Source organism: Phalaenopsis equestris, unplaced genomic scaffold (assembly GCF_001263595.1).
Source record: "Phalaenopsis equestris unplaced genomic scaffold, ASM126359v1 Scaffold000761, whole genome shotgun sequence".
NCBI lineage: Eukaryota > Viridiplantae > Streptophyta > Magnoliopsida > Asparagales > Orchidaceae > Phalaenopsis > Phalaenopsis equestris.
Window position 1 is genome coordinate 1286893 of NW_018165201.1, and position 24312 is coordinate 1311204.

The following is a 24312-nucleotide window of genomic DNA, read 5'->3' on the forward strand; positions in this document are numbered from 1 at the left end:
GGAAAGAGAAAGGTGGAGAAAATTTAAAAATAAGATTTGGACCTTCGAGGTGATAAAATCTAAAGAGAGGATAGGATAGTGAACCATCTACCGTTTTTTTTTGCATATAAAAGATAAAACTGTAAATTGAAAGAATATTTAGAGGTTGGAAGAAAGTGAAGGTTTAGATAACAATTAAGGACATGAATTGGAAAGATTAGTAGACCTGCACTTAGGTCCTTTAAATTTGGAATAAACCTGCATCCAATTGTTCTAATTAGATTTGAATCACACTTCACAATTGTTTTGCCGAAGCTATAGGTTTACCCCTTAGGTTTTAGGAGTCTGATGGTGTGCTAAGCTTAATCTAAAGATGTTTGAGGGTTAGTTGAGAGGCACTTAGTTGAGGTTAGACACTTTAAGACACTTCAAGTTTAAACTAAGGTGTAGGTTTCCTAGATCTTAGGAGCACATCTTAAGAGATAGTTTGTCATCCTAATTTTCAAATGATCCTAAGATGTCAGACATCTGACCCCAGTTCATGAAATAACTAGGACACTAGGCACGAGGTTGCACTAGATTGTGATTCATGACTGATTTAATTAGATCAAATAATGAAATTCTTACCTTAACTTGACCAAAACTGAAACCCAATGCTCTGGGATTTGAGTTTGTCTTACACTCAAATCCTCCTGGCAATCCCAATATCACATGCATCCCAATATCACATGTAAATCTCCTATTCTTGGTTCTTTATATGTGATATTGTATTTCATTATATTTATTTCTTTTTTGTACGATTTACCTGTTTCTTTTAAGTCTTTTTCAGGTCATACTTTCCTCTTTTACACAGCGCATATTAGCTAAACTTAAAGGAGTAATGAACCTACCAGGTGCACAGGTTTAATTTATATTGCAGCATTTTATTTCTCAGCATGTTATATTGCTTTTATATTATGTTATACTACTCTTTATAGCATGTTATACTCTTCTTTCAGCATGTTATACTGTCTTTTCTTTTTATTGTACAGTATATTGTTATTGTTCTTTCACACTGTATGCTTAGTTACTTTGATACACTATGGCTTAGTTTAGGATAACCTAGTGGTTAGGAGCATTTTCAAAACTAAAATTAAACAAGGAGGTGCTACTACGAAGAGTTTGGAGCGAACATCGTGGACAACGCGACGAGGAACAATTTCCAGGTGGATTTGCAGCAGCAAAACATCTTCTCATCACATAAACATTTTCACAACACTATACACTTTCCTTAGTTTAAATAACAACCCATAGGATCACTCTTTAGGCTTTTTGTACAACTCTGTTGTACAATTATAAGTCCTAACGTTTTAGGATTCTGAGGTTACCATACAGTACGGTGTAAATCCTCCTGTCTTTTAGGCTATTTGCACAGTCTGATATTGTGAAAACATAAGTCCTAAATTCTAAATAATTTGCAGAATTGAAATATCAAATAAACATCATTTCAAAGCGAAAAACCTAACCCTAAAATATTAGGAATACAAATACGTAATAAGAGGACAACTAGGAGCGGATCAAGAAGACCAACCAACTCCTCAAAAGAAGGAAACTTGGGCAGGTTCAGTCCAAGGCAAGATGCGGGAGCTGCTCGGTCACAGACGTTTCCCCGTGCGAGACACAATCCGACATCCGCTCCTTTACGTCCACATTAATTTTTTAGGATTGGAGAAGCTTCAACCTCATCTGTAGAAGCTTTTGACTTCTCATGATATGGTCTCAAGTCGGCCATGTTGAAAGTGGCAGAGCTACAATAACTACTCGGCAAGTCACTCATGCAGAATTGATTATTCCAAAGCACATTTTGAATAGAATAAGTATCCATTCTCGTATGACACAACTCGAGCTGGAGCTGCATATAGTTGTAGATTCCCGCAAAGTAACTCCTGAGCCCTTAAATCTATAACATTCTTCTCCCACTTCAAATACTCGATTGATTGTATCTGATAAACAAGTATGTAAAGAGGAATAAACACCGAACTGAAATCTATGGCAGGCTGGACTACATTGAAGTCTAACCACTCAGGAGAGACATATTATTCTTCTCTTAAAGAACATGGATCCCACTGTACAATTTTTTTCCCCACCAAGCTCCTAAGGCAGTTTTCAAAGTTGTGGTTCACCCATCATATCTGATCAAATATTGGTGGGTACACTATTGAACTGAAGTTAATATCCAAATAACTTCATAGTCTTCCAAACATATCTCACAAGCTTCTCATTTATGACATGTTGGACCTTTCTCAATAGAGGAAACTCAGAAAGTATAAAATATGTCTAAAGAGTTTAAAATTCTCTTAACACTTTGTATTTAGTATCAACTCTTCAAACTCATGACCCTTTTGAACATTTAATGTCGGTCCTATGAATGCTCTTCTCAAAGCCTGCCAAAAGGTAGTTTGAGGCAACACAACCTCATACCCTGCCTGAACGCCCATTATTTCAGAGTAAATATTTGCTAGAACCTCTACTATTAACTCAACTGAAATCTCTCTGTTGAATTCAACTGGAATCAATGACGTCTCTTCTTTGTCAGCGGGAAGTTGAGAATCCTCTCTGAAGTCTACATATTCTCTAGGATCATTTATTTCCTTAACTATTCCCTGATTAGTGAAATAGATCATTTTCTTGGCTGTGAAATTTGATTCATTTTGCCCAAACCTATGACACTTGAAACATTCCTTAGTTGGGACGAATTTGGGATGCAGATTGGTTCTGTCTATTCTCTACTCTAAATTAGCTCATCCTCAGGCGGGTTTTGCTTAAATCTTCCTCTGGGTGTAATCTGGTTGCATAATTCTAAGGTTGAAACCTGCTTGCAAGATATAGTGGTTACCTGGTGATGTGGTATCTCCACTTTTGAAACTGAGGTTTGAACATCCAGTCTGTAGTGAATTGGTAGGTACTGGCGTTGCATCTCTTTTACACATTAGATTAAGTAATATATTGTCTTTTCCCTCGCGCTGGCGTAGGTGCTTCAACTTTTTCCACCAAAATAATACATTTTTCTTTAACTTGATGGTAGCTAGTTTCACTATTTTGTTCAACGAAACTTTTTGGTACTCAATAAAAAAGTTTCACGGTCTGAAGCTACTCGATAAACTCGACCAGATCCAAGTGTCATCAAAATGTGACAAATCCTCCATTACTTCAAAATTTTGGCTTCTCAGATATTCAAATCAAATCATTGGGGTAGAGGTTCCTCATCCATGTAAACTACATGGTGGAAGAGATTCACTCCATTCTTTTGTCGGTCGTTTTTTTTTTAGCATTCGTGATTTGAAAAAGTGATGATTTTGTAATTTTGAAAATAATTTAAATATGAATATAATCCTTTTTGATTTTTAAAAGTAACATTTTAATTTTTAAAATAAATGAGACCAAACGAGTCTCACATTTTAAATAGTTTAGATGATTTAATACAATACTACAAGTAATACACTTATCCCGAAGAATAAATATATCACTTGTAATATGAATTCAATCACCTAGACGAAAGAATTTGTGACATCCGTTTTGATCTACGAAATATTTTATAAAAAGGCCAACAAGTTCTTCTATCTAACATAAAAAATTAGATAGGGTTTATTTTATCTGGGTTCCTGGTTCCCTATAGAGGCAAGCCCCTATAGTTAATTACATCTTAAATGATTGAAATCACTTAAGAAAACTCTCGATTAAGATCAAGTGATTTTGTTTTCAAGATTTCAAAGTTTAAATTTTCACAACTGGACATGGGAAAAATCAAATGGGAATGACTCAAAATAGGAACAATTATTTAAGGAATCCAAAGGAAAGAAAAGTAGGGGATATCACAGATCCAGAAGAAACCCCGGAGATCTCCCAACTATTTTATTGTTTGACTTTGTCTTTGAAATGATGTTTATTTGATATTTCAATCCTGCAAATTATTTAGAATTTAGGACTTATGTTTTCACAATATTTTTCACAATACAAATTATTTAAGCCTTAGGACTTATGTTTGCACAACGTCAGACTGTGCAAAGGATTTACACCGTACTAGGATTTACACCGTACTGTACGGTAACCTCGGAATCCTAAAACGTTAGGACTTATAATTGTACAACAGAGTTATACAGAAAGCCTAAAGAGTGATGGGTTGTTATTTAAACTAAGGAAAGTGTATAGTGTTGTGAAAATGTTTATGTGATGAGAAGATGTTTTGCTGCTGCAAATCCACCTGGAAATTGTTCCTCGTCGCGTTGTCCACGATGTTCGCTCCAAACTCTTCGCCACCTCTCCAAGCCCGCAAATCATCACAGCCACCACTCGGGATCTGCCCTAACGCGTGTTTGTGTTGTGTAGGTTATAATTTTTCATTCACGTGTGTTCAATTATAACCTTCTATCTGCTTCAAGTAATAATATTTGTTTTTTCTATTGTGATTTGGGTCAAAACCAGACTGGTTGTCAAAGGCTTCAGGTAGTCATACGGGATTAACTATCAGGAAACATTTGGACCTGTTGCTAAACTTAACATAGTTCGTGTTTTGCACTCTCTTGTAGGATTGTCAAATAAGCTTGTTCTTGAACAACTCGTGTTTGAGTCGTTCGTTAAACAAGCGAGTCAAACACAAATATTTTTTTAGCTTGATTTATAAACGAGTCGAATGAGAACAAAGATTTATTTGTTTGTGTTCAACTAATTTTGGCTCAAAATTATTAAATAATTAAACAAAAATATTTATTTATATTATTTTATAGGGGTTTTTATATACGGAGGTCCTCAAACTCTTATATTTACACTGCACGGTCCCTAAACCCAAGTTTTACATACGGATGTCTCTGTTATGCCTCCATCTCCCTCCGTCTCCCTCGTTCCAGAGCCGCAAGCCGAAAGATAAAGATTTGGGATTTTTACATACCGAGTAACCTCCCTCTCTGTTACATACGGACGTCCATTGCTTCTCCTATAGGTGTACATATGCTTACAATCATTATTACATTACAAATGAGAATAACCACATCGAAATCACCTCACATCCAGATTCCTCAGTTTTCAAAAGAATGATTAAAAACAGCATATACTTACCCACTAGTCAAAAGAATCAGTAGAAAAATCAGGCCCATCAGGCCTCTTCAACTTAGGCATATCAATACTTTTGCTCTTATGAGTATCTTTCCTACTATAAGCAACAAACTTTGAAGCCAGCATCATAGACCTGATGCTCTACTTAGGTTGAATTGTACTCGGACTGCCATCTTCCTCCTGCTTAAATTTCAGATTCACTTAGCTTTCAGCCCTCGAAGAGAAAGACTTGCTCAAGCTAAAACTCTTCTTCATCATCCTCCACTTATACCATCCTCAGGTGGCTTGAATGCAACACGCCTCCCAGTTCTGTCTGTGATGTGAATAGAACTGGAAAGTATGTTGCAGTTTCTTGCTATGGAGCCTTCGGAATTGATTTGCCACAAACTTCAGATCTTTCGCTCGCAGAGCCAAAACCTCAACTTCAACGAGAGTCCGGACGATTCTCATGGAAGAGGGAAGGTTGGTCATTGACTTTGGGTGTTTGCATGAATGAAGAAGACGGAGGGAGATGGAGGCGTAGCAGAAACCTTTGTATGTAAAAATTAAGTTTGGGGATCGCGTTGTGTAAATATAAGATTTTGGGGACCTTAGTATGTAAAAACCTCTAGTTTATATTATTTTTTATATGTATTAAGAAAATTCTAAATTTTATTATTTTTAAAAATTATTTGGGTGGCATAATTATAAAAATTATAAGTTTCGGTGTTACATACGTAAATATATTGGATTTGGGTGGTATGTATGTAAATGCCCCTAAAATATTCTGGAATAGCCAGCCACATTATATGTGTAAATACATAAGAATTGGGCAGAATGTATGTAGATGCCCTTTTTTCCCAAAAATCCCGCTGCCCGCCCCTTGTATTTTCTTTTCATATATGTAAATACATAAGATTTAGTGGTAAGTATGTAAATGGCCCTAGAATTTTGCGTCTTCTGCCCTACCTATCTAGCCTAAGCCAAACAATGTACTTAGTCCCACATCGCCTATATAAGGAAGAATTCTGATTAGCAATCCTATTTAATTGTAAAAATGAAAAGAAAAATTGTTTTCATTTCATTTGATTATAAAGTGGTGATGAAACAATTATTTTAAAATAAAATTTTAGTTTTGAGTCAAATGAGTTGAAACAAATATAATATGCAAGCTCGAATGTAGCTTAACACGTGCTAATTTGAACAGATTCAAATTTGAGCCAAACTTGAACTTGGCTATTTACAAGCCATTTCGTGCACAAGATTATTTCTTACAAAAAAAAATTCAAGCAAGCAGAACACGAACAAGCTTTGGGCTCACTCAAGTTTGGATCGTTTACAACCCTACTGTCTTGTAGTAAATCAAAATTGGGCCTTTAAACCAACTTGATGTTAAAAATGTCTTTTTGAATGGCGACCTTGACAGAGAGGTTTGCATGAATATACCTACAGGCTTGGAAATTTGGTCAAATAATAGATTGGTTTGTAAGTTGAAGAAATCCTTATACGAGTTGAAGCTATCTTCTCGTACTTAATTTGACAAATTTGCTAAAATAGTGATTACAAGTATATCATCAATTTCAAACTGATCATACACTATTTATTAAATTCGATTCTAGAGGCAAATGTGTTATTCTCATAGTATATGTAAATAATATTGTTGTGACAGGTGATAATTTAGAGAAAAATATCAGACTAAAAAGGATACATATAACAAAATTGAGAACAAGGACTTCAGGGATCTTTGATAATTTCTAGGAATGGAGGTGATTCGGTCTAAGAAGGAAATTATTATATCTTAAATGAAGTATATATTAGACCTGTTAAGTGAAGCTAACATGCTTTGGTGTGAGCCTGCTGACACACTTATAGATTTCAATAAAAGACTGAACAAATGTGAAGAAAGTTGTCCAGTTGACAAAGAAAGATACCAAACAATTATGGCCAAATTGCTTTACCTATCACACAGAAAATTTGGTATTGCATACTCAGCCAGTGTGGTAAAGCATCATATGCATAAACCAAATGAGGATCATTCGCAAGCTGTGAACAGTAGTCTGAGATACTTAAACATGACTTCTTCATATGATTTGTTCTTCAAAAAACCTGAAAATTGTGAGATTGAGATTTATACACAGATGGGCAGGAGAGGTGATAGAAAATCAACCATTGGATATTGTTTATACGTTGGGGCAATCTCTTCATGTTGAGAAGCAAAATGTAAGTTGTTATCTCTCAGAGTAGTGCAGAATCTGAATATCATGTGTTTGCACTAGAAATATGTGAGGGAATGTGGATTCAAAGCTATTAAGATAACTTAAGGTTGAGATGAAAGACATAATTAAGATGTTCAACGAAAGTCAAGTAAATATTAATATATACAAAAATCTTGTGCATTATGACAACAAAATACATCTAGATTGATCAGCACTTCATCTCAGAAAAGGTTAATAATGAAATTGTTCAACTTAGTTATGTTCCTACACGATTTTGATTGCTGATATTTTTAGCAAAGCACTATCTAGGGTCAATCAATGGTGAATTGAAGTCCAAGCTTAGTTTGTAAAATATATACAACTCAATTTGAGGCGGAGTATTGGAAAGTGACAATTCGCGCTAGGAAATTTATTTCCTTTCATCATAATATATTCTACTAATGATATATTTTTTTTTTTCTTATTTTGTAGGATTCCTATTTTTTTTCCTTTCAATATTTATATATATGTAGCAAGGTCTAATTTACGAATTAGAGCGAGTAATAAAATTCTTTTCAAGAATTCTACATAACATATGAAGAATAGTACACAATTAAGAGGAATCATAATTTTTCATGAGAACTCTTAAGATATTGTGGTGAATGCATTACTCATGGTCATTTGAATAATTTTATTAAAGAGTTTATCTGAACTCGTGAACGTCTTTGGCATAATGAGTATTTTATTGAAGAAAGCTTCAATAAACAGGTGCAATCTAATGCAATAGAAAAGGAAATATTAAAGGGAAACACTTTTAGATAGAAATGATATCACCCTCTTCAATGACTTTTATGTGAACTAACCATCCTACTCAACATCAAATCATCCTTGATTCCTTTCTATAAGGAAAATACAACTCCAAACATGTCATATAGATAAATTAATGATCTAAACTAATACTTTATCCAAGTAATCTATCTATAGTAGATCACTTTATATTAGCAACATTTCCCACATAACTTATAGATATTTTATTTGGTATGATTTGAACGTGTAGGAAACATGATGTACTGAGAAAACCTTGTCAGATGTAGTCATACAATTATATGAATGGCTATATACTACTGATCAGACTGTGAATACTCATATAGGAAATTAGGTTAGACCCTTATTGCCATTCAAATAAAGGAATACTATCAGTAAAAATATGAGATTCAATATTTTCTGAACTATAAGATAAGAGAAAGATGACCCATATTGGGTAGGTCTATTTCGTCAACTAGCTCAATGCATGAATTGTAACAACCTCTGCTTCACTACCTCCATAGTACAATAGCAGCTCCACCGAAATCCATTTCTAGGATGATCAACACCTTTTATAACTAATCTATGTACGTATGTTTCTATATGTTCTACCCATTGTACAAAAGAGTGCTTCACATTATATGGATTAAGGAAAAATTGTTTTCTCTTTTTCTATTATCTTCTCCTACCTAAAATACTCTTCATGATATCTGAGCTCTCTGTCTCACGACATCTCCCTGCTTGTCCTGATAGCTTTCCTCTCCATGGTTTTCTCCTCCTCCGACGCCTCCTCCAGTGAAAACGATGCAACTCAGTCCACAACTCTGCCAATGGACAATCTCGTCCCCTCTTAACATAAATACATCCTGAACAACATTCGGAATCTCGTGTCAACTCAGCTCACCGCCGACAAACATCCTACTTAGAAGGCAAAAGTCACCAAATTTTTCTGAGCAAAAGAGTATGATAACTTTCTAGACGGGTCCTGTTCATGACCCCCACGTCACATCTTTGGCGCTAATGGAACTCTTCTTTCCAATACTGATTTCATCAAATTGATGCTCATCTATCTGGCAGCGGCGCTTTACTCTCTGCATCTCCCTTCCGACCTCTTTTCTCCGAAGTCAAGGTGAAGGTTGACATTTTTGCCGCTACAAGAGCCTCTCTAGATCCAGAAGATATAATCCACTATACCCTCAACGGATTGCCCTCCACCTACCATGCCTTCAACACAGCCATCACTACTCTTCATCAATCTCCCTCAACGATCTCTACACTTTACTATGCGGAAAAGATATCAATTTAGCACATGAAGCAACCAAGGAGTCATCCATCTCCACCGCTCTAGTTGCTTCCCACGATCAAGGCAGAAGCCAATCCAACAACTATCCAGCAAGGTGGTCATCGGACTGCCTCTTTGTCTCATTCGAATCGGCCCAAATCGAACCAACCAACCGCACACCAACGGTATGTCAAACTTGCCGCAAACCTATGCGTGAAGCCTTCAAGTGTTGGTTCGCCATGACAAATCATTCCAAACACCAACAGCACTGGTCACCACCAATGCCGACTCAAATGGCAGCAAATGGTACCTAGATAATGGTGCCACCAAGCACTTGATAGTCGAACCAACTCATCTTCTTCATGCTCAAGATTACCACGGAGACGACAGCATTTCCGTTGGTAACATTCAACAACTCACCATTGCTCAAATCGTCCAAGGGATCCTACCTACACCTCGAAGTAAGCTTCATCTTCCCAATCTTCACCACATTCCTAATTCAGCTTACAATCTTTTCTTCGTTCATAAACTAACCCAAGCTAACTCCTACTCTATCACTTTTACCTTCAATGGCTGCCATATCACTGATTTTAAGACAAACAACACACTACTTAAAGGTCCTTGTGTCTGTGGTCTCTACCCAGTGTGTCCTCCTCCAATCTCCACGCAGCCACCTACAAAACTTGCTCTCATCCCTGTCCAACATATCCCACAACCGTGGCATCAACAACTTGGTCATTCGTCACCTACAATGCAATCAGCTATAGCTTGTAGATTTACTTCTTTATGCAATTATCCGACACAGCTACATTGTAATTCTTGCAGTAAAGCTAACAGTCATAAGCTCCATTTCTCTGCTTCCACTTCTAAGTCCTCCCTCTTAGAACAAATTCACTCTGATAGGAAATCTCTAAATTTACTGGGGCTTAGAATCAATTAGAAACTAAATCACATCGTGGAATAACTGGATCGTACCGATTAGATAAAAAAAAAACTGAAACAAAATTGAAACAAAAGCACAATCAAAGAAACCAGAAAATCACATGAGAATTTACATGAAAAATCCCGAGAATGGGAAAAAGTCATGAAGCCACAACACCAGAAATTTTAATTATAGAATTCAGAAGATTTTACGAAGAACTCACACAAGTTTTTTCTCCACACACAAAGAAAACTTATATGACTCGTTTCACAATATTTCCTCTTCAATCCAATGCAAAATCACATCGAATCACTGAAATCCAACTCCTTGACACTCCTTCGTCTTCATCGGGATGCTTGTTAAAAAATTCAGAAGAATGAAATTCAAAGCGCCATTAAAAACTGCTCAAAATCGGGATTAAAAATAAATCCCGAAAGAAAAATGCCCCGAACGCTTAGGCGCTCAGGCTTGGGCGCTAAGTGCCAAGCCCTCTGTTCGGCGCTAACAGACTAGTGCATAGGCGTCAGTCTCTCTGGATGTGGGCGCATATGCGCTCAAAGCCAACGCTTAAGCATCGGCTTTATTACCAATCCTATGTTACTGCACCTCCATCTGAATCGCCTTCATAGTCACGTACCATGGTGTGGCTCACACCCAATCTCAAACTTCATGAAACCCAACTCAAATCTAAGTCTGATTTTACTCCAAAGATTGCATTTCTTTATTCATGGAAAACTCCCACTCCCTTGAATCTTCAACTTGAGTGGCCTCTTCAAAGCGCTCTTGTTCACCACTATCAATTAGCAACAAATAGTGTAAAAAGGATACTACCTTTGTATGGGTTGTTTCACTCTGCTGGATCTTCTGACTTTTGTAGACTGTAGCAGGTGACTGAGGAACTTCCAATGCTCCTGATTGAGCACTGCTTTTTTATTATCTTCATGATCATCAGTATATATCTCCACATACATGGATTCTTCAAAAGTAGCTGATGAAATATCCTAAGTTCTGACTTTGTCTTTTTACATCTCCATTTCGTTGAATGTGACGTCCCTACTCTGGATGAATTTCCGATTTTGTTAATTCCATAATTTATAGCCAATTCATCTGAGTCATATCCAATGAAGGTGCACTTGACAGATTTTAAATCAAGCTATTTCTGGACCCTGCATCATCATGAACATGTGCAAAACACTCAAATACTCTTAAATGAGATAGGCTTAGTTTTTTGTCAATCCATATTTCTTCAGGTAAGCCTTCCTCCAAAGATACTGATGGACTACGGTTAATCAGATAAGCTGCAATGTCAACTACTTCAGCCCAGAACTGTTTTGGCAAGCCTGGATGCAGCCTCATGCTCCTAGCACGCTCTGCGATTGTTCTATTTGTGCGCTCAGCTACACCATTCTGTTGTGATGTCCTTGGGACAGTGAACTCATGTTTGACCCCCTTTGTAGCACAGAAATTCATGAATTTATGATCACGGTACTCGTTCCTATTATATGATCTGAGATACTTAAAATTCAAGTTTGTCTCATGTTTCTACCATAACCTTCTATTTCTTAAAGACTTCAATTACATCAGATTTTTGGTTTAAGAAATAAACTCATACATTTCTCTTTTGATCATCATTGAACGTGACATTATCGAGAACCATCAATGGATTAAACTGGAGTAGGACCTCATACATCAGTATGCACTGACTTCAGTTTCTTTGATTTCACCATTGACCCGTTCTTAGAGAAAGAAATCTTCTTCTGCCTGTCATATATACAGTATTCACAGAAATTCAGATCAACTAATTTCAAATCCTGAAGTTTATTCTTTGAAAGTAAGTACTTCACACCTTTATCGCTCATATGGTCAGGCCTACAGTACCACAAACCTATATCGATCATGGCACTAGCCACATCAATGAAATCAGTCATTTCATTGATCAGATAAAGAGTGCCTTCAATGTATCCCTGAGCCATAACCAATGTGCTCATGGTCACCTTCCACGAATCACCTATGAAAATAGTCACAAGTTCTGACTTTGTCAGTTGGCTCACAGAAATGAGATTTCTCTTCAAACTTGAAATATATCTAACTTCAGTAAGCTTCCAGATTGTTCCATTCGGCAACTTGATATCAACATCAATATTTCTTACTATACTACAGGCCTTATTATCTCCCAGATAAACCTTCCCTAGATCACTCTGAGTATAGTTTCTTAATACCTCTTTATTGGGGCAAACATGCAAACAGGCACTTGAATCTACTATGCAGGATTCAATACTAACCAGGGATAACACCAGGGAGTCGCTTTGGATTTCACTTGTGGAGACATTAGTAGAAAGACTGCTTTCATGTCCACCACCAGCTTTCCTTGGAGCTTTGCACTTTTAGAAATGTTCTTTCTTACCGTAGTTCCAACATTCTACTCTGCTTGACTTGAGCTTTCCTTTCTTGAAGTTGGATCTACCTCTACTTGTATTCATGCCCAGATTTCTTCCCTTGTTATCATCATTCAACGCAAAACCTGAAGATTCATCATTCATTGCTTTTATGTGAACTCTTTCATTCAGCAACAGACTCACGATATCATTGAAGTTCAACTTCTAAGTCCCCGAAGATTTACTCACCGCAATTACCAAGCTGTCCCAGATATTCGGCAATGAAGATAGTATAACCAGTGCTCTGACCTCATCATCAAACTTGATTCCTACATAACACAACTAGTCTGTCGCAGTGTTGAAGTTATTGAGATGCTCTGCCAGTGAACTGTCTTCTACCATCTTTATGTTGAATAACTTCTTCATAAGAAAAATTTTATTGGAAGCAAAAGGTTTTCCAAAGATCTTGGCCAGTGTCGCCATGTAATCCGCCACAGTTTTCTCATTCATAATATTGAACACAACATATGAAAAAAGTGTCAACCTGATCAAACACATTGTCATTCGATCCATCACTTCTCATTTCCTCCATAGGCATTTATTCAAGTTTCTTTGTGATTCCTTGTAATGGAAAGTATAATTTTTTCTGATACAGCAAATCATTTATCTGCATCTTTCAGAAAGCGAAGTTCGTCTCATTAAACTTCTCCACTTTGAATCTTGCTTCTTCGGTCATTGCTCTGATGCTAGTTGATAAGAATCATGCAATAAACAATACCCAACTTTATAAGGGCTTAGGATCCATTAGAAACACAGCAGAATAATGGAATCGCACCAATTCGAAAAAACACCGAAACAAAAATTATAACAAAAGCATAATCAAAACAATCAGAAAAGCACACGAGAATTTACGTGAAAAAACCCGAAAACTGAAAGAAACCATAGAACCACACCATTAGAAATTTTCACTATGAAATTCAAAAGGTTTTACAAAGAACTCGTACAAGTTTTTTCTTCACACAAAAACAATTTACGGGACTCTCTCTACAATCTTCATTCTCTGATCCAACATGCTGAAACACCGAAATCCACCTCTTCGACACTCCTCACCGTCATCGGGATGCTCTTCAAAGTATATCGAATGAAGATACACCTAGCCCTATCTTGCGCCTCTTGAAATTGGAATTAAAATCAATCCCCGACACCAACCGCTCCTGGCGCATAGGTGCCAAGCTCTCGGGAAATAGGCGCCTATATGGGCGCATATGCACCCAAAACTGACGCATAGGTGTTGGCTTCTCTGTTCGAGTAGAACCCAAGTGGGCGCATAAGCGCCCACAACCCGACGCATAGGCATTGGGTGCTCTGTCGTGTTGCTCACCAATTTTGTGTCTGCTCATAACAGCTCACCTCTACATTCGTTTCCTTAAAGATGACATCTTACTAACTGACACTTACTCTTCGTTCATTAGCTCCACCATTCGAAAACTGCAAATTCGGTTTCATATGAAATTCTCGAACCACTCTCCCACTTTCTGAACATCAAAGCCACCACCACCTCATACGTCCTTCCCCTATCTCAATCCTCATACGCCATTGACATTCTTCACTCAATCGGCCTGCTAAACAGCCCACACATCCACCTGATCTCACCCATTTATTGAACCCAACCATATATCACCAATTTGTAGGCTCACTCCAACACCTCACACTAACTCGACTGGATATCATTTTTGTCGTCAACCTCACCTCTCAACGCATGAAACCACCATTTCAATCAACTTAAGCGGATCCTCCACTACATTAATGGTACCAAATCAGTTGGTCTCCCCATCCATTGCTCCACAATCAACATCATCTCCTATTCGGACTCTGATTGGGCTGGCAGCCCAACAGACCGCAAATCTACTTTTGGATATTATGCCTTCATGGTCCGCTAAGAAACAAGTTACTGTTGCTCGATCATCCGCCGAGGTTGATTATCATGCACTTGCATCCGCAGCTAGAGATATCATCTGGCTCGGACGCCTAATGCCAGACTTCGATGTTCCTCAACAGCACCCATCCATCCTCTACTGTGGCAACATCTCCACTATAGCACTTGAAAACAACCTAGTGTTCCGCATCCAAAAAAATCACCTCACGGTTAATCACATTACCATTCAAGATCAGCTCAACAATATATTTAGGAAGTCTCTCTCAAACTCAAGATTTCAGCAACTCAACGTCAAGCTGACTCTTCAGTCATAAACCATCAGCTTGAGGGGGATTTTAACGATCTCTGCTCCACCAACTCTGTAGTACAGCAGCAGCTCCACCGAAATCCATGCCTAGGATAATCAGCGCCATCCATCCTTACGAGTTTACATCTCACCACTCATTCTATATCTAGCTTCTATACATTTGTTTCTATATATTCTATCTAGTGTACAAAAGAGTGCTTCACAGAATATGGATTAAGGAAAAAGTTGTTTTCTTCTTTTTTTGTCATCTTCTCCTACCTAAAATACTCTTCATGAATCAGAGCCCGAGACTTTTGTATATGATTTTTCTCTCTCTGGCTTCTCCCTCTCCCTCCCCCTTGCTTCACGCACCTAAAAGAGATGGGATGGGTGCTTGAAAGAATAAACTAAGGGCATTTAAGTCAAATTTTCATTATTTAGTATCTTAGTGGTTGTTCAAGTTGCACAAGTAATTGGTGCCCAAATCAATATTAGGCTCCTAAGTTATAGAAAATATGCATAAAGTACCATGTTGAGTTGAGAACATATTGGCAAATATCATTCATAAAACAAACACAAAACAACTTCAAAACCATACAAAACTGTCATTGGATTATATCATAATTTAACAACTTATAACCTAAATTTTAGATCTAATCATATGAATGATTCCTAAATTATACAAAAATGCATAAAGTAGCTTGTTGAGTTGAGTACATTCTAGCAAATATCATTCATGAAACAAGCACTAAACAATTTTAGAAAGTAAAATCGTAAATTATATCATAATTTAACAACTTATAACGTAAATTTGAGATGTAATCATATGAATGATTTCTATTTGTAAGTATGATCGTTCAAAAAGCAATTTTTATTATACTAATAATATGCCATGCTTTCCAAGAGCTTCACATTAATCAAACATATGCAAATGTAAAATTGGCTTCATTAAAAAATTCATGTATGCACGCAAAAACAATGTCTATGTTAAATGTGGGTTGGGAGAGTACATAGGCATAACAGTTATTAAGGCCATGGGTACTACAAGAACTGAAAGCAAGTTATAAAAAACTTCATTTTATTTAACCTTCTATTAATGTACAAGACTTCTTGTGTTATGATTTGCAATTTGTTATTTCCTAGTTTCCTTACCTTGTGAATTAAGCACAATCTGTGATGTTATGCTTTGCCATGCATCCAATATTTTATTGATTCTCCTATATTATGCGTGATGTGGTGATTATGTACAAGTGCTTAGCGAGAATTGTTGCTTTGAAGAGTTGTGTGGCCTTCACAATATGGTGGTGCGACCTTTATAGTTGCTTAGATAAATATTGCTTTGGAAGGCAGTTTAACCTTGATTATAGGGTGCTGTCATCTTATAGGTACCTGGATACTTAATGTGGGCAGTTAGGCCTCCACGTTGCTATTCAGTGTGCTAATATGTTAAAGTTAGTATGATAAATGCTTGAACTTTGACCAATTGGGTTTGAATGAAAAGTATGCATTTGACTAACTCTGCTGAGTTACGTATGACTGAGTATTCACTTGGCTTTTGTTATTAATATCCTACATATTGAGCAAATGCGCTTATATAGTTCAAGTTTTAATGTTTTAGACATTTTTGCTAAACTTTGCTCAATTCTGTTGTATACATATCCATCTTAGAATGAAGATGAGGTAAAACATGCTAGACTTAGTAAAGTTTAAGTTTTGGATTTAGTAATACATTTAATGTATGCATTCAAGTACTTGTAATTGCACGAGATTTTGTTTATTTATGTAAATCCATTAGGCCCAGAACTACCTTTTTATCATTTCAAGAACTTCCCATGTAATTCTGAATAATTTACCTTAACTCCAAATGCATTCTTTCTTAGTCAAGGACTTGTACTTTATTTCCTGGCACCAATATGCATAGCGCTCACTTGAGAGGTCAAGTTATTTCTTTTTCCTTGAACTAGTGGGAGTACAAGTGAACTGAGCTTGAGTTCAAACTCAAGCTTGTTTATTAAACAAGCTTAAGCTTGAGCTCGAGCTTTTCGGGTCTCAACTTGTTGCTCATGAGTTGGCTCAACTAGCCGGATTCCAGCCATGTTGATGCCATCTCTAGTGAGCTATCATGGCACTTCTCCATCTCTTCTGCCATCATCACTTAGAGGGCTTCTTCAGTGAGCTATCACAGCACTTCTATTCTACCCTACCGCCGTCACTTGGAGGGCTTCTCCGGTGAGCTCCCATGGGAAATTCATTCGAGCTCATGAGTCTGTTATTAGTACTACAAGCTGAGCTCGAGCTTGATCGCATTATTTAAGTTCGACCCGAGCTTAAGCAGGAGCTTGAGCTTTAGCTTTTATTTGTATAGCTTGAGCTCATGAGTGGGAGTTGGCCATGAGTCAAACTCAACTTTACTCGTTTTCACTATGCAGTAAATTCAACTTTTTAGGATCAAAACTCAAGATGAGAACCGAGCATGGTAATTCCATATAGGAGGATTGAGATTGGAATATTGTAGGGTTTTTTCCAAAACTAGTTGTACTCCGATCCTTGGTGGGCTCCTATCGGTCAGTTCAACAGTGGGGCCATGAGAAGTCTCCCCTCTTCTATTTGGTGTCAGGCAATCTTTATGCATGTCCGCAACTTTTTCCTTATGTCCATCCAAAGCCAAGAATGGTAACCTTGTTTCATGTTTTCAAGTTAATTCATTTGTTGGATTTGGTTACATTAAGTTGTCAAATGTCTCATCGAAGTGAATTTTCAATTGTTAAGACTTGCATCGGGGCTTTGAATTAACCAAAACGGGAACAGATAATTGGACAGTGGGAATTATGTTTTCTATATTCATTGACTATTTACCAAATAAAAGAGCTAATTATCAAATTAAATTAAATCAGTAAAACTAAATTTACCTTATTACTGGTTGCTCGTGTCTTCTATAAATATTTTTACTTTTATCATTCATCTTTTAATCAATTAAAATAATCTAAAAAGTTAGTTTAAGAAAATGACAGTGAGCTAAACAAGTCAGTGAATATTCATAATTATAAACTACAGTAATACAATGGAAAAGAAAAATAATATGCATATTAGTTAAACTTCTTAATAAATCAATATAAATATTTAATATTTTATTCAATGAATCCTATTGTAGAAATAGCGTATCAATATCGTTTTATATATGTACAATCATCACATAAACATATCTGAAAATTTGTATCAATTAAGAAACTTCAATATCAATATCATTTTTCATATACCTGCACGGGTACATTAACATTCCTTTGCTAAATATCATGAAGAGGTGACTATTAATCAGTCAAGCACATTCAGTCAATCTATACAAATCATATCATTCATAATTTAATATCACTCAACATGTAATATTATAATATATTAAATATTTCATAATATGAGATTATAAGCATTCACATCGAAAAGACCGGTTAACCGATAAAATTTAATAATAGAAAAATCAATTGCATTAATCAACCATAAAGATTAATGCGTGAAATTGGTTTAGAAGAGGTATCAAAATGACACTATAATTTAAGAATGGTGCTTAACTTGGTGACGATTAATTTATGTTTGAATTTATCTTGATGTCGACTCTTCTAAATTAGAAACTTAACATAAACATGATATTTAATTAATTTATTATTTTAATAAATTATTATACTTTCATTAATTAATTATTAAATTGACTTTATCCATATCTCATTATTAGTATTATTATTAGTATTTCAATTAACTTTAGCTTTAAATAATTTACCTCCCTGATCCCTAAACCACGCACGCACAAGCTTCTTCCTTCCCTCTGCGAGGAAAAATTATTCCATCAGGATACCAGATGTAATATTTGCGTCTGAAGTCCAATGGTAACTTGCCACGTCGTAAATTGACCCCACCCCTCTATAAAACCGACCAATGTATTACAGTAGGGGCCACTTGCCACATGGCAAGTGTCCACTGGACTCCGAAAGAAAATTTGTATTCGATGTTCTGATGGAATAATCTCTCCTCCGCGAGATCCACGGAGCTGAATATTCGCCAAAATGGAGTTTTGTTGGGTATATAATATATTTCTTCTAAGGGGTTGAATATTCGCCAAGGTAGAGATTTGTTGGGTATATGTATTTCTCCTAAAATGGTTGGATATTCGCCAAGGTGGAGATTTGTTAGGTATGACTCATATACCATAAATAGGACCGATGTTGGAGCGGAACGGAGCCCACGAGCGAAGTGAAGCGGGCGAAGTGAAGAGGAAGGATCTGTCAAATCAGGGGAGTTTCATTATGTGGGTTGGGGTGTGGGGGCAGCACCCCGCGTTTTGGTACATGGGTAATTTAAGTAATTATATATTGTACTATAGGGTTATATATATGTCATGTTTGTATCCCTAGGTGAGTCTCTGAAACTCCGAGATTCCAAATCTTGTATTTTGTACTCTTTTCTGAATATTGAAAAAGAAGTCGCCGCTCTACTCCCGATGATTTAGGTATCTTTGTCGAACCTCATAAATCTCTGTGTGTTCTTCTAAATTTGTGTCGATTCATATTTTTCTTCGTCCTAATTTCTCAACAATTGGTATTAGAGTCATGGTTTTTGGATCTAAGGAAGAACGATGAGCGGAGATGAAGTGATGGCATCGGGGATCGAGAAGTTCAAAGACACAGATTTTGGTTACTAGAAGATGCAGATATAGGACTACCTCTATGTGAAGAAATTTAATCTTTTGTTACTGGAAAAACGACCAAGCGTACGAGCTTATTGGAGGATATAGACATCTTTGCCGAACCTCGTAAATCCCTGTGTGTTCTTCTGGATTTGTGTCGATTCCTATTTTTCTTTACCCTAATTTCTCAACAAGTGGTATTAAAGAGAGGTTCAAGGGCAGAGAAGAAAAATAGAAATCGACACAAATCCAGGAGAGCACACAAAGATTTGCGAGGTTCAGCAAAGATGTCTACATTCTCAGGAGCAGAGCAGCGACTTCCTTTTCAATATTCAGAAAAGTATACTAGATACAAGATTCAGAATCTCGGAGTCTCAAAGACTCACCTAGGGTTACAAACATGACATATATATAACCCTATAGTATAATATGTAATTACTTAAATTACCCTTGCACCAAACTGCATAAACACAACAATCATACTCACATTTCTTGTAGCTAATCTGAATCATGTAGAAGTCATACCACTTGTACCATTGTCTTGGAGACTGTTTCAACCCATATAGCGATTTCTTTAACCTACAAACCAGATGCTCCTGTCCATGTTGAGTGAACCCTTCTGATTGCTCCATGTGAATCTGCTCCTCTAGATCAACATGCAGGAAAGCAGTTTTAACATCCATCTGCTCCAAATACAAATCTCAAATGACTACTAATGTAATTACTGCCTTGATTGAAGTATGTCTGACCACATGAGAAAAGATTTCATGATAATTTATCCCCTTCTCCTGTGAAAATACATTTGCTACCAGTCGAGCCTTGAACTTTTCCCTTCTTTTTCTGATGCTGTTGGTTTTCTTTTGTACACTCATTTGCACCCGAAACTCTCAAGTGTAATTTTTTCAGCAAAGACTTCATCTCCTCAAACATTGCACCCATTCATTTATTTTTCTTCTGGCTAGTGATGACTCCTTTAAAAGTGGTTGGATCATTGTTGCTGATAAGAAGTGCACAAGAGACTAAGCCTTCATAACTCAATCTGTTATGAGGTCTTATATTGGTGTGTGTTTATCTCCGACTAGATTATAATGTTGCAGATCATCTGAAATGGAATCACCGGGTGTTGGATTTGAACCTTCAACTCTCTCAGTTGTTTCTGGATGTTGTTCTAAATTCATCTGCACTGCATCTGAACTAGAACTGTTCCGTTGCACTTTGTCTTGATTCTGTTGTAACATAGACTGTTCATCGAGACAGATGCTCAAGACGATTATGTTTATCTCAATTATCTCAACGAAATGTTGAGAAAGTGCTGGACAGGTTTGAGATGAGCAAAGCAAAGCCTGTAAGCACTTCTTTGGCAAATCATTTTAAGTTTTTTTCAGAACAGTATCCTAAGACAGATACAAAAATCAAAGACATGACAAAAGTTTCATATGTCAGTGCAGTTGGCTACTTGATGTATGCAATGATATGTATTCGTCCTGATTTGGCTCATGTTGTTAGTCAAGACTGTAAATACATGGCTAAACCTGGAAGGCAACATTGAGAAACAGTCAAGTGAATTTTCAGGTATCTAAAGGGTATTGTAGCACATTGAATTATTTTTGACAGTCAGCAGAATGATTCTTCAGTTGTGGGGTACGTTAATTCAGACTATGCAGGTGATTTGGATGACAGAATGTCTACAACTGGGTATGTGTTTACTCTTAGTGGAGGGCCTATATGTTGAAAATCAACAATTCAGTTTATTGTGGCATTATTTGCAACTGAAGCTGCAAAAGAAGCCTTATGGTTTGCTGAGCTAGTAAAGGAACTGAGCGTTGAGCAAGGTGGAGTTCAGTTGCATTAGTTGCATTAAGCAAGGTGGAGTTCAGTTGCATTATGACAGTCAGAGTGTTATTTATCTGGCCATGCGAGAATTGTATCATGCGAGAATCAAGCACATTGATGTCAGGTATCACAAGATCAGAGAATTGATTGTTTCTGGTGAAATACTATTACAGAAGGTTCATACTGATGAAAATACAACTGATATGTTGACCAAGCCAATTACTATTAAGTTTTTGCATTGCTTGGACTTGTTGAATGTTTGCAGTTGCTAGAGAAGCATGGAGAGAAGCATGGAAGCATGGTGACCCAACTCACTTCTGGTATGTAAGAAACTCCATGACGTATTTTTCCTAAGGGGTTGGATATTCGCCAAGGTGGAGATTTGTTAGATATGGATCATATATCATAAAAGGACAGATGTTGGAGCGGAGCGGTGCGGAGCAGAACGGAAGATTATGTCCAAATCAGAAGAGTTTCCTTATGTGGGTTGGGGGTGCGGTACAGATATAATTTGGTAATTACATATTGTACTCAAGATTTTCTTTACTGTTCTGTCTAGGGTTATAAATAGGTATGTATGTAACTCTATGTGTTATCTCATATTCTGTATCCTGTACTCTTTTTTCGGTGTATTTCTCCTAAGGGGTTGGATATTCGCCAAGGTGGAGATTTGTTAGATATGACTCATATACTAGCTCTAATTTGTGGTATTATGAGTCATACCTAACAAATCTCCACCTTGGCTCATAATACCAGCTCTAATTTCTGTGTCAATTTGTTAAGTATATGCATTTTTCTTATTGTTCTGTCTAGAGTTATAAATAGGCCTATATGTAACCCTAGGTGTTATCCCATATTTTGTATTCTATACTCTTTTTCTGAATATTAAAAAGGAAGTCACCGCTCTGCTCCCAATGATGTAGGCATCTTTGCCGAACCTCGTAAATCTTTGTGTGTTCTTCTGGATTTGTGTCGATTCCTATTTTTCTTCGCCCTAATTTCTCAACAAGTGGTATCAAAGCGAGATTCGAGGGCAGAGAAGAAAAAATTGGGTATTATGAGGTATTCGCCAAGGTGGAGATTTGTTAGGTATGACTCATAATACCAAAATTTGGATATTCGCCAAGGTGGAGATTTGTTAAGTATGACTCATAATACCACAATTTGTGTTGATTCTTATTTTTTTTCGCCCTAATTTCTCAACAAGTGATATCCGAGTGAGGTTCGAGGCCAGTGAAGAAGGAATAAAGAAGGTTTTGACAGAGGAGATTGGCGGCTAGGGAAGGATTTCGGCAAGGTTTGCAGCAGTTTGGATTTCGACTTAGAGGAAGTTCGAAGACGAAGAGGGCTTCGGACCGTTCAGCGAGAGCTTTTTAGCGAAGGCTTCAAGTGCGGCACCAGGCGCGTGCGGACAGTAGGAGTTCGGCGAAGCTTCGGAGGAGTTGACGCAGGAAGGCCTCGGCGAGATCGACAGAGGAATCACGGCGTTCGCGATCGCGATAGAAGAATCGCGGCATCGGCTTTGGCGGTTCGGACGGGATCGGTTCGACGAGAGGTCTCGGCGCCAGGCGAAGTTGCTACAGGCAGCAAGGAAGGTTCGGCGTCAGCCTAGAGTAGAGGCAAAAATTGGAAGCTCCGATTTCATTCCTTGCTGGAGGCGGAAGAAAATTGGAAGGAAATCAAGTTCCGATTTTATTGCGGAGAAGAAATTGGAAGAGAAATCAAGTTCCGATTTTATTCCTTTGCGGGAGGTGAAGAAGAAAATTGGAAGAAAATAAGTTCTGATTTTATTCCTTTGCTACAGAGAAGAAACTTGGAAGGGATATTTTTCAGATTTCTCTAGAGGCAAAAAAAGAAATTTCTTCCTATTAACCAAAAAAATCTTGCTGCACGCGGAGATTTTCTGTGACGCAGGGAAGACAAGAAAAGGGAATCTGCTGCTGTACTCGGGAAAGGAAAGATTTCTTTCTGGAAGAAAAACGGAGCTTTTCTGGAAAAAAAAAAGAGCTTTTCTGGAAGCGGAGGCGGAACATTTCTTGAAAATTTAAGGGAAAGGATTTATGAGAAAGTTTAATTAAGGAAAATTTAATTAAGGGAATGTCCTTTTTTTTTCTTGAAAACTTAATTAAGGGAAATTTTTTTTTGGAAATTTAATTAAGGGAAATACATTTTTTCTTAGAAACTCAATTAAGGAAAATTATTTTTTCTTGAAAACTTAATTAAGGAACTATTTAAAAGGACCCAACTCATATTGGTGCATAAGAAACTCCATGGTATATTTCTCCAAAGTGATTGGATATTCTTCAAGGTGGAGATTTGTTGGGTATATGCATTTCTCTTAAAAGGTTTGGATATTCGCCAAGGTCGAGATTTGTTAGGTATGACTTATAATACCAGAATTTAGTGGGTTGGGGGGATCAGCGAGGGCGCAGCGAAAGCGTGGTGGCCCAACCCACATTGGTGCATAAGAAACTTCATGATGTGTTTTCTCCTAAGGGCTGGATATTCGCCAAGGTGGAGATTTGTTAGGCATATTTATTTCTCCTAAGGGGTTGGATATTCGCCAAGGTGGAGATTTGTTAGGCATATTTATTTCTCCTAAGGGGTTGGATATTCGCCAAGGTGGAGATTTGTTAGATATGACTCATATACCATAAATGGGACAGATGTTGAAGCGGAGCGGAGCCCACGAGCGAAGTGGAGCGGAAGGATCTGTCCAATCGAAGGAGTTTCATTATGTGGGTTGGGGGTGTGGGAGCAACACCTCACGGATTGGTACAAGAATAATTTAAGTAATTACATATTGTACTATAGAGTTATATATATGTCATGTTTGTAACCCTTTGTGAGTCTCTGAGATCCCGAGATTCCGAATCTTGTATTTTGTACTCTTTTCTGAATATTGAAAAGAAAATTATCGTTCTGCTTCCGAGGATGTAGGCATATTTGTCGAACCTCGTA

The 24312-nt window shown here is 37.1% G+C and overlaps 1 protein-coding gene across 9 annotated transcripts in view; it reads left to right on the forward strand.

The window, feature by feature from the left end:
• The window catches only part of LOC110030887 (zinc finger CCCH domain-containing protein 6-like), a 72531-nt gene that overhangs the window by 43094 nt on the left and 5125 nt on the right, over positions 1 to 24312 (forward strand). The window contains exon 8 of one of the 9 annotated variants that reach the window (XM_020733856.1): positions 809 to 880. The exons of 7 other annotated variants lie outside the window; for them this stretch is intronic. In XM_020733856.1, coding sequence (XP_020589515.1) covers positions 809 to 846 — 38 coding nt within the window. In that variant the 3' untranslated portion in view covers positions 847 to 880. The remainder of the gene's footprint in view (positions 1 to 808; positions 881 to 24312) is intronic. One more of the 9 variants, XM_020733857.1, reaches the window with a different exon arrangement.